General features: G+C 41.8%; 1 protein-coding gene across 1 annotated transcript; it reads left to right on the top strand.

Annotated features, from left to right (window-relative positions):
• Nucleotides 1–10362: 10362 nt before the first annotated feature.
• On the top strand, nucleotides 10363–11602 carry LOC135209392 (uncharacterized protein K02A2.6-like). The gene is made up of 2 exons (XM_064242086.1): nucleotides 10363–10846; nucleotides 10971–11602. Exons 1-2 carry the CDS (start codon nucleotides 10363–10365, stop codon nucleotides 11600–11602), a joined length of 1116 nt encoding a protein of 371 aa, XP_064098156.1.
• Nucleotides 11603–12406: the final 804 nt, after the last annotated feature.

Here is a 12406-nt window from a genome sequence, read left to right as displayed (position 1 = left end):
TCAAAACAAGTTAAGTTATTTATAAAATAGGAACCGGCCAAACAATGATTATGAATCCAAGAATAAACTAAATCAAAGGGGGGAAATCGCATAGCTGGACTCGAGATAATAAGGAACTTAAGTCATCAATCATCTATAATTCATATAATTTCTCGAATACCTCCTGAATGAGCATCACGAATCTGCAACATACCTATTGTTTGAATTAGGGGAACAACCGTGGTCACAGGTGAATTGCTTGCCCACTGAGTGGCAGACGATAGCGATTAGTGAGACCCGGCTTATATTCCTCAAATAATTGAAAAGTATGACTTTCATTTCGGGCTCGGGACAGGTTTTAATTGATTAATTCAAGCTTTATGTCGTAATGTTGTGACGCTTATCAAACATGGCCATCAAAGGCACAAAAGGACTTCATCTTTGAAGCTTGAATTTCAATTTCTCCCGGATGGGATCTATGGGCTTGTTCATATGAACAGGGTTCATCTTGTCAATAATAACAACAACATATGCATATATTATAATTTTTTACCCCAATTTTTCCCGGGGATTGGACATATGGATGCTAGGTGATAGGTGTGGGCGCATGTTGAACGCACCCCTTTTGCATTCGTACATCTCTGTATCTGTCATCCAAAAAAAAAAAAAAAAAACCAGGATTCTCTCTCTCTCTCTCTCTCTCTCTCTCTCTCTCTCTCTCTCTCTCTCTCTCTCTCCAAGGACAACTTCGATTCATCAAAATCTGAAACATTGCTTTGAGACAATAATTAAATTCTCTTTTATAAGTTAAATTTTCATTGTATTTGCTCATAATAATAAAAAAATATAAATTAAAGTCCACCTGGCTACAAAGCTAACCACCGTATTTCCCTAGTGACTGGACAGGTAACCGGAAGTGTTTGGTTCCGGGGCAAAATTCGTCAAATTCGACTTATGCAGTGTCATTTACATCGTAATTCAGGGTAGCAAAGAAATTTTGTATTAATGCTGTATAGACTTTCGTAATGGCAGATTTGGAATACAAGTGCTCAAATAATATAAAAAGAAAAGCAATTTTTAAATAACTGGATATCTGCATATTTCCTTGTTATCATTACCGAGGGTACTCGTGACATATAAAGGTGAATGTAATTTTTATTTTTTTTCATCTTTGGTGCGAATTAATTAAGAAATTAGTAGCTTTAATACTATTGTAAGAAGGGTTTACCAAGAAAAAAAAAAAGGCTATAAAGTATGACTTAGGACGGTTGGAAAGGAGTGTCACCGTTTTGTTGACGGTATATACGAATATCACGTGCTTTAGCAAAGCATTACTATATTAACTAGCAATCAACGTTAAGCCTGCAGGGTTGGGTTGCTAACTGAGAACGCTGAAATTAAGTAAATATTTGTGCTTGTGTGTTCCCGAACAAGATTGGTTTGAAGTAGCGACCATATTACCTTGCAGAATTACCTGTTTGAAATTTTATGATTCACTGCAAAACTGGGGAATTATACTCTGACAGTATTGTCCGTATTTAGTCAGGAATAACTTTTTGATAGCAGTTAAAGGGAAATAGTCTGTGACTTAAATCTAAATGGAATTTTAAACAAGAACTACGAGCATATGGCTGTGCCCAGGTCATAAAACGTATATTCTGTAAAAAGTCACTAGACCATTGCAGCATTTATAGGTCTTAGCCATCGAAATAAATTGATTAAATAACGCTCCCCCTGGGAGGATGTGGCATCCTCCATCGAATCTCTGCGCATATATCAAATTATCTTGGACGCGTTCGCTCAATTTTGGTAAATGCACCGTGCTGAATCAGATCAAATATACATAAAATTTTATTAGATGGTGAATAGCTATAGCGCGATATTTCACGTTTTAAACAGAAATACAGTTATGTTAGTTTCCACTACATTGAGAAATATTTTGAAATAGGTCTGGTAAGAGAACACAATAACATGGTTTGTTTTAACTGGAACAACGCTTAAATAAGGGATATGGGTGGTGATAAAGCCCACAAAAAGTTTTACAGTGTAAGTAACACGGAGAAAGAAAATTCTAAGAACATTCTCAGTTTACCTCATATTAACAGATTTGAAACCATTAAATCATTGTTAAAAGCCTTTAAGGTCAACCTTGTTTTTTCCTATAATAACACACTAACTAAAAGGAATGTTAATAAAAAATGGCCCCAGGGAAAGCAACAGCATAATATAAAAAGTCCATGTATGGACTGCTCCTCTTTTTATCTCGGACAGTCGAGCCAGGGCTTAGAAGTAAGATTAAGCCAGCGTAAATATTCTGTAAAAACAAAAAAAATGGCAAACATCTAATGCAATATTCACTTCATTTAAGTGAAACCAACCACCGAATAAATTGGATTGGCAGTTCAGTAATTGCAAGTTCAAACGATGTCTTATCACGAAATCTTTTAGAATCTGCCATAATACAACTTACTTCCCATTGTAATTTTAATATTAGTCGTGGCCTGTTTCATTTAGACCCTTGTATTTGTAACATGTTTAAGAATGACCTAAAAGATATAATTACAGACTTAAAAACAAAATAAGTTGCCTTAGAGATATTTCGTTGTATATGTATGTTTAATATGTATTGTAAATATGTATTGTGAATAAGTTTTTGTTCACCAAAGTTCTGAATAGCTGTCACCCTATATAATCTTTAATTGTCTTGTCCTTGTGTCTGAGCAGATTGACTTAATCTTTTTTTTTTTAATTGCACCCATGTTTATGCTTGTTTGGAAAGGTTACTCTTTCTCCAGGTGTGCCGGATTCTAGGTACTAATCTCCTTATAATCCCTATCTGTCAGTTATACATGCTTTCCTGTACTGTCACTCCTCATGTAAGTCAGTTTATCTGCTGAGTAAAGGACATTGAGTCTGCAAGATCTGCAGATACTCCGTTGTTTATTTTTCCTTCCTGGCTTATACTTATATATATATATATATATATATATAGATATATATATATATATATATATATATATATGTTTATATATATATATATATATATATATATATATATATATATATAATATATATATATATATATATATATATATATATATATATATCTATATATATATATATATATATATATATATGTATATATATATATATATATATATATATATATGCTTAAAAATCACAGTAGATGCACGGGACTTCATTAAATAAGCGAATACCACAGGAAAATGATAGTCAGAAATCCAAGGACAGACGATAACGCTTGGATTTCTGACTATCATTTTCCTGTGGTATTCGCTTATATATTGTTCGGCCATTTTGCAAAATTGGTCATTTTACAATATTGCCGGCCATTATGCAAAAGAACAATTCGTGGCCACATTGCAAAATGACCTAAATTTCTCAACATTTTGCAAAACGACCAAGATTTTGGTCAGTTTACAAATAAAACAGTATTATTGTTGGTCCGTTTACAAAATCTCCATACAGCAACCAGCCAGATGGAAAAAAGCTTGTCATTCACTTCTGCAAATCATCTCTTATAATATTGGTTCATTTACGAGTTCATTTACTCGTTTCCCACTACGGGTAATTGTACTGTATAATTGTTGATCATTCACTTATTATCCCCCCCCCCCTCCCCCATCTCTTGTCTCCACAATAGTAATGGGGAGCTGACTGGTGAACACTGTTGTCAGTAAGGCACTGCTGAAAGCCAGAAGACGACCAACGTATACTTTGTGTGCATTTTATTATACTCTGGAAATTTGTACAATGGAAAATAGAAAAACTGATTTTTATTCAAAGCTGGTCACGGCTGAGGAAAAGAAAGCATCAAATACTTCGAGTTTGTTGTACAGAAATGAATAAGAACCAGACGCTGCAAGTATTTAAAAAAAACTGTTTTATGCAACAGCAGATGCAAATGCAGTGCCTCTTGCTCTAACAAGGTCGACACACAAAGGCATTAAACTTTGATGTATTTTGTAATTATTTTCTTTAAAGTATTGTACATACACTTATGTTTATCATTTACTTTCTTTCAACTAGTTACTTGCTAAAACACTATACGTTTTGATGTATTGAAAGTTGTATTTTCTGAAAATTAATAAAATTAGTTATGTTCACTACGTTTTATCATTCCTTCGCTTTGTTTTCTATCTGGCTGCTTGCTGTATGGACATTTTTTAAACTGACCAAAATCTTGGTCGTTTTTGCAAAATGTTGAGAAATTTAGGTCATTTTGCATGTGACCACGAATTTTGGTCCTTTTTGCATAATGGCCGTCAATTTTGTAAAATGACCAATTTTGCAAAATGGCCATAATAATATATATATATATATATATATATATATATATATATATATATATATATATATATATATATATATACATATTCCTCCAGCGATGAACGGCCTGGGATCATAGAGGTCCCGCCTCCCTTCCTCCCCTCCTCCCTCCCTCGATGGACTGAGTGAGTCTCCTCCGCCCTCTCTCTGCTCCTCCTCTGTCTTTGAGTCCTCCCGCCTCTCGGTGGTGGTGGAGCTCTCACTCAGGTTGGCAGAGGAGGAGGAGGTGGTCCGAGAAAGAGAGAGGGCTCTCTCTCTCGTCGTCCCGGAGAACGCAAATAGACCGAAGGGGAGAGAGAGCTGCGATGCTTTAGGGGGCCCCGCCCCCTTCCCCCTAAAGGGAATATCGCCAAATGGGCACAGTCGCTACAGGAAGGGAGGGAGGGAAGCCCTTTGCCAAATGATCAGCGCCATTTCTGCTGCTCTTGTGCTCACTTTGGATCATTTGTTGATAAGATTGGCTAAGATATATATATATATATATATATATATATATATATATATATATATATTTAGAATATAGATATATATTATATATATTATATATATATATATATATATATATATGTGTGTGTTATATATAGATATATATATATATTATATAATATACATATATATATATATATATATATTATATATATGTAATGAAAAAAAACTGGCTATATATTATTATTCTTTCAAACGCGAACGAATCATTAACCATCACATCTGAGCATGTCAGTGATTCACTATTCTTTTACGATAATGATGAGAGCAGGACTTTGAGAGAGAGGAGAGAGAGAGAGAGAGAGAAGTTGCTACAACACCTTTAAAAAAACATATCCAATGGGCTACCTAATCCGACTCCATATGGAAACGGCGTTTCCCATCCGGGGCAACTTAATAACGTTTATTATTCACCCAACGGTGGAATATCTCAATAAACGCTATTGACAAAAGTGATTGCGATTTTTTTTCTTTTATTTTTTGCGGTATTGTTGCCTGCGTGTGGAAATGAATTATACCATTGCAGCAAAGAAAATGTTCATTGCATAAAAATAGGCGCCGTTTATTTTTGCGACGGAAAGGAGTAAAAAAATCGCGTGGAAGTTTTCCTTTTTATTTATTTATTATTATTTTTTTTTTTTTTTTCGTCTGAGCCATTTCCTGAAAAGTGCTGACAGCGAACGAGAGAATCTCTTTAGTGGGAGCCTTTTTTCTTGCTTTCGGATATTATGTTTCGTAGTCATCTGTTGTCATACCCTCACGCCCTCAACATTATTCCTGCAAGCAGAACAAAACACGTTTGAAAGGAAAGGAGAGAGAGAGAGATGGAGACAGCATCTTATTTCCTGCCAAGAAGAAAAAATTACGGAGAGAGAAAGATACTTATTCTTGCAAGAAGATAAAAATTACGAAGAGAGAGAGAGAGCTTTATTCTTGCAAGAAGACAAAAATTGCGAAGAGAGAGAGAGAGAGAGAGAGAGCTTTATTTCTGGAACATAAAAAAAAACACAAAGAGAGAGAGAGATAGAGAACTTTATTCCTGCAAACATAAAAAAATACGAAAAAGAAAAAGAGAGAGAGTTCGCGTTAAAAAGGGTAACGAGTTGTATCAGAGAAACTTAGTGATTGACACTTGTACAAAATAAGATAAAAATCTTCCAAACTAATTCTCACTGATTCTTCTATATAAAAGTCACAATATTTGTATTTCGAAAAGCAACACGGCTTCACTTTCAACCGGAAATGAATAAAATAAATTATTTATGTTGATTTTGGAAACGTCCCCGGCCTTACAACAAACTGCTTCGAAATCTAATTGTTCTGTCCAAAATGATTGGAATAATATACGTATGTATGTATGAATACTTACATGTGTGAATATGTATACATACATATATATAACTATATATATATATATATATATATATATATATATATATATATATATTATATATATATATATATATATATATATATATATAATCATATATATATATATATATATATATATATATAATATATATATATTATATATATATATATTCTATATATATATATATATATATATAACTATTTATATATATATATATGTGTGTGTGTGTGTGTGTGTGTGTGTGTGTGTGGGAATAATGTATATTTTACTAGGCAATTGCTGCACGATTCATTTCCATGTATTTAATAATATCACCTATTGTGAACGCATCCGCATGTGTCGCCCTGTGAGTCGGATGAACCCTGCACATGCGCATGACTATTCTTCTTGCGTTCTCTTGGCGCGAGCTGCACGCCCTGCAAAGCCTCTGTCATATTTACCTTTTGCTGCTTGGAATAAAGAAATCTACGACTCGGGATATCATTTCTCCCATCCTGCAATCTTTCGTATTCTAATGCAAGACATCACCACCTATCACCATGGCGCAGTGACGGGACCATCAGCATTTTCAAGGAACACCGGAATCAGCATTCAAACCCAGCCGCCTTTGGATTTTACAGTGCTAGTGCGGTGCTTATGATACGTTCATGCAGTGTTTGTGTAGTGCCAGTAAGTGTAAGTCAGTGCTTTGATTTTAGTGGATTGTATTTTTCTTGTTTGCCTTGCCCTAGCTCCTACGGGTACCCTTATTTCCATATCCAGCTACAGAGCCCGAGGCACATCCACCGACGCTCATTCATTTGCCATACACTGCCGACTCATTTTTCAACGGTCGAGTGGTCGCTCCCCACACCCACCCGACCACCCACCCCCCAGGAGCCCACCCAGCCACTCTCCACCCCCTGCCAGGATTCGCCGCACAGAGGAAGAATTATTTACAGTAACTTTTTAATAAAAACTGTAGAAAGTCTTCCTCATCGTTCTTCTCTTCCTTTAAACTGCAGTTGACATTGCAGAAAACTTCTCATAATGGATTCTGCTTCACATCAAGACGAGCCTGGGGATATGCAACACGACCAGGACTTTGAGGACCGCCAGTTGCCTTCACACCCAGTCTCACCAACAAACCGTCGAACCCTTCCAGGTTTTGCAACGCTGGAAACCCCACCTTTGCTCTCACCGCACCTGAGTATACCGCCTCCCACAGCTCCAAATACGGAGTTAAGGCTCCTCATCAAGTACCTGGAGGAATCTCGACAGGCCGAGTTAGCTGCACGTCGGAGAGAAGAAGAGCAACGTCGTTATGAAGAGGAACAACGTCGTCACGAAGAGGATCTACGCCGCCAAGAGGACAACTTAAGAAGAGAGGAGGAAGCTCAACGTTTCACCGTACTGTTGCAGCTACTTAGTGTCAATTCGACCCAGCAGCAAGCAACACCAGCGGACTCACAACTTCCTACACAATCCTCAGTGCCATCGTCCACCAAGCCACCACCCCCACAGAAAGCCATCGCCCGACCCCGCCGCCCTTTACGTCCTGATGCCACATACCAAAGTGTTCAGGGAATGGCGTAGACGCTGGGATGACTACAGTGTGATGGTGGACCTAGGGACATTACCTACCAGGAAACAGATGATACAGCTTCGTATGTGCCTCAGCCTGGAGACCCAAAGAATACTCAAGCACACGCTCAACGTACCAGCAGACATGGATCAGAGTGTTGACGAGGTCTTGAATATTCTCCAGGAACACATCAAGAACCTGCGGAATGAAGCTCTACGATGCAGGGACCTGCTCTCCTGCAAGCAGAGGGAAGGGGAAAGCTTCAGTGACTTCTACGTCTGACTGAAGCATGTAGCAGAGGAAATCGACGTCTGTCCTGGCCATTCTGCTGTGTGTGAGGAGACTCAGCTGAAGATGATCATTATCATGGGAGTCAGAGACGAGGAGCTCACTCAGAAACTCATTGCCCTGGACGCTGCAGCTTCATTGGCCACCATGGTTAACAAATGTCGCTCCTATGAGGCCACACGGACAGACACTACCGCCATACGTGCCCCTCCATCTAAATTGTGTGCCGTCTCCACGTATAAAAAAATCAAAGGGCATGGCAACAGGGGTTCTGCCTCGCTACCAACCCCTAACAAGGACACTTTATGCCCTTCCTGCACAAGGAAGCACAGCTCAACAGGAAAGTGCCCAGCCAGCGACAGTGTATGTGTAAACTGTGGCTGCAAAGGACACTGGCGCAGGACCCCAAAGTGCCCCGCCAACAAGGCCACATGCAGACACTGCGGCCGAGTGGGCCACTATGAAGAGTACTGCCGTCAGCAGATGAACGCCAAGCAGGGCGGCCCGCCCAATGCCTCGCCCCCTTCTAGCAAGCCCTCTAACTGTCGCAAGGTCGAGACCCCTTCTTCATCAACTGACTCCTCACCATCACCTATATCCATCGCCCTCACCTACAGGGGTGAGACATCGAAGATAATGATGCTGCCTGACACAGGAGCTGATGTATCAGTGATGGGCCCCCAGCACTTGGAACTCCTTTGCATTCCCAGGACTGAGCTACAGCCTCCTGCAACATCAGTGACACTCACAGCAGATGGGTCAAAGATGACACCTGCTTTAAGAACCCTTAAGGCCACCTTGTCCTTGGCCAAACGGTCCTGCCTCGCCACGATTCAAGTCCACGAACCCGTTCAGATGCCACTCTTGTCCTATGCACTTTGCAAGGAGTTGGCCATCATCCCGCCAGGCTTTCCGCGGCCCATCCTACAGGTCACCCACATTAATCGATGCAAGGAGCTACCCCTGCATGCTGACACGACCCCTGCTGAGGCCTGAGAGTATTTCTTACAAACTTTTCAGGACGTACTCGTGTCAAAGGAAGACCTTAAAGCAGCTCCACTGAGGCCGATGGCCGGCCCTCCCATGAAAATCCACCTTAAGGAAGACGCGGTCCCTTTCGCCATCCACACCCCAAGGCAAATACCCTACACTTTCCGCGAACCTGTCAAGAATGAATTAGACTTAATGGTACAACAGGGAATCATTAAGCCTTGTGGAGATGAGCCATCGGAATGGTGCCACCCTCTAGTCGTCGTTTCTAAGGCCAAGGGAGTTCGAATCACAGTGGATCTCACGAAGCTGAAAGCACAAGTCTCCCATCCAGCCCACCCTTCGCCCACGCCCTTAGCTGCTGTCTGTGCTGTCGACTCCACCGCCAAGTTCTTCACCAACGCGGACGCTCTACATGGCTACTGGCAGATGGAGCTAGCAGAAGAGGACCGCCACCTCACCACTTTCATTACGCCTTATGGACGCTTCCAGCATTGCCGGGGACCTACGGGCTTCGCTGCCACTGGTGATGCCTATTGTTACTGTGGCGACCTAGCTCTCCAAGGCATGAAGAAGTGTGTCAAGGTTGTTGATGACATTCTCATCTTCGACGATGACCTACTGACACACTACCACAGGATCCACGAATTGCTCACCCCGCTGCTGCAAAACGGCATCACTCTCAACAAAGAAAAGTTCACAGTGGCAGAGACCAGAGTGAATTTCTGTGGCTTCACCCTTTCCGAAGAAGGAATTGCTGCTGACCCAGGAAGAGTTGCTGCTCTGCAAGACTTCCCTACACCATCCAACCTGACGGACTTACGTTCCTTCATGGGATTAGTAAACCAGTTGGCAGAGTTTACCCCAGATATTGCCCTGACTGCACAGCCCCTTCGACCACTTATGAGCCCCAAGCGCTCTTTTCTTTGGACACCTGACCATGACCAGGCCTTCAAACGTGTGAAACAAGCACTTTCAAGCCCACCTGTTCTTGCGTCTTTTGACCCAACCCTGCCAACCATTCTCCAGACCGATGCATCTCGCCTCTACGGGATAGGCTACGCTCTCCTCCAGGACCATGGATCTGGACATCTCCGAGTAGTCCAGTGTGGATCCCGCTTTCTCGCAGACGCCGAAACAAGGTATGCAACGATTGAACTGGAGATGCTTGCAGTATCTTGGGCCCTCACAAAGTGCTGCCTATACCTCAAAGGACTGCCAACCTTCACCCTGCAAACCGACCATCGCCCATTGGTGCCTATCATCAACAGCTGCATGCTGGACATGGTTCAAAACCCACGGCTCCAGCGAATGTGACCGGACCCTACAGGACATGTCGATAGCAGCACAGGCCGACCCCACCTACGTTCGCTTTCACGATTGCATCAGTTCTGGGTTTCCCACGAATCACTACGACCTACATGCATCCTTATCACCGTACTGGAAGCTGCGAGAAGCCCTCTCTACTGATGGCAACCTCGTGCTCTACGGGGCAAGAATACAGGTTCCTGCAGCTCTACGTCGTCACACACTCGCCAGACTCCATGATAGTCACTGTGGTGTCGAGGCTACAAAACGTCGGGCTCGACAAACCGTCTTCTGGCCTGGGATAGACTCGGACATCACCAACACCGTCTCTGCCTGCGAGCCGTGCCAAGTCCTGCGTCCCAGCCAACAACGGGAGCCTCTCCACAACGACGACCATCCATCCAGGCCCTTTGAGTCAGTATCGGCGGACTTCTTCCAGGTAGCTGGGAAGTCCTTTCTTGTAGTCGCCGACCGCCTCTCCGGCTGGCCTGTGGTTGTCCCTTGCAAGGGTGACACTACTGCCTCCTAGACCATACGGCACTTCTGCCGCTACTTCAGAGAGGTGGTGTCCCTTACGCCTTGCGCACCGATGGAGGACCTCAGTTTGCCAGCAAGAATTCGCCGACTTCACAGAACGTTGGGGTGTACACCACATCACCTCGTCGCCACATTACCCACAGTCTAATGGACACGCTGAGGCCGCTGTAAAAGCTGTCAAGCACTTGATCCTCAAAACGGCCCCCACAGGAAACAACGACTGCGAGGATTTCGATCGTGGTCTCCTCGAGTTAAGAAACACACCCAACCAGTCTGGTCGCTCTCCTGCCCAAGTACTGTATGGTCACCCTCTCCGTACATGTGTGCCTGCCCATCCTCAGTCATTCACAGAAGATTGGCAGGAAAAGGCCCATGACTGCGACCGCCGAGCCGCCGCCAGAGCTGCTCAGGTGCAGCGCAACTATGACGCCCACGCCCGCCCCCTGCCCAGGCTTAATGTGGGCCAACATGTCCGCCTCCAGGACCCGACATCCCACCGATGGGACACAATTGGGATTGTCATGGGTGGTGCAAGATCACGTAAGTACGAGATCCGTCTCCCAAGTAGTCGAGTGTTACGTCGGAACCATCGCTTCCTATATCCACTGTCCAGCCCCAGTCAAGTTCCCTACTCTGATCTCCCTGTGGTCCCTAGCCCAGACATGGAAAAATCATCAATTCCCTCCAAAGCCCCTCGCAGGTCCCCAAGATTGAACAGGCCTACATAATGTACATATCTACATGTAATTTGTTTAGTACGTTCAAAAAACTTCTTTGAACGCAAAAGGGGAAGGGGAGGTGTGGAATAATGTATATTTTACTAGGCAATTGCTGCACGATTCATTTCCATGTATTTAATAAAATCACCTATTGTGAACGCATCCGCATGTGTCGCCCTGTGAGTCGGATGAACCCTGCACATGCGCATGACTATTCTTCTTGCTTCTCTTGGCGCGAGCTGCACGCCCTGCAAAGCCTCTGTACATATTTACCTTTTGCTGCTTGCAATAAAGAAATCTACGACTCGGGATATCATTTCTCCCATCCTGCAATCTTTCGTATTCTAATGCAAGACATCACCACCTATCACCAATATACATATATAATATATATATATATATATATATATATATATATATATATATATATATGTATTATGTATGTATATAATATATATACGAATATATTCTTTTTGACTCTTTGAAGCTAGGGGCGATACATCAGTCCTCTTACGTAAACAGTCAAGTAGCCACTTTTCCCTTATATTTTCTTGAACCTTTTAATTACCTGACACTGCATGAGAAATGGTGCATCATATTCCATCTTAAATCCCTAATTCCGTATATTCCTTAATGTATAGCTTTGTCGACTGAACTTTAAACGAAGGATTATATCCGGGAGAGATATGATACATTTTATCAAATGACATAATATTCGAGCAGATTTCGCAAGACGAAGCTGCGCTCTTCCATTACCGTCTCAAAAAAAAACTGTTCTCATACTCCTAAGTGATGCAGATGGTTTTAAGTAGG

The sequence above is a fragment of the Macrobrachium nipponense genome, chromosome 37 (assembly GCF_015104395.2).
Source record: "Macrobrachium nipponense isolate FS-2020 chromosome 37, ASM1510439v2, whole genome shotgun sequence".
NCBI lineage: Eukaryota > Metazoa > Arthropoda > Malacostraca > Decapoda > Palaemonidae > Macrobrachium > Macrobrachium nipponense.
Note: the sequence above shows the minus strand (reverse complement) of the source record. Positions and strands in the feature narration are given on the sequence as shown.

Bases quoted from the DNA above. Each gene is read 5' to 3' on its own strand.
- LOC135209392 (XM_064242086.1), top strand. From the start codon at position 10,363: ATGTCGATAGCAGCACAGGCCGACCCCACCTACGTTCGCTTTCACGAT. The intron at 10,847-10,970 runs GTGACACTACTG...CCGACTTCACAG, and splicing joins TGTGGTTGTCCCTTGCAAGG to AACGTTGGGGTGTACACCAC.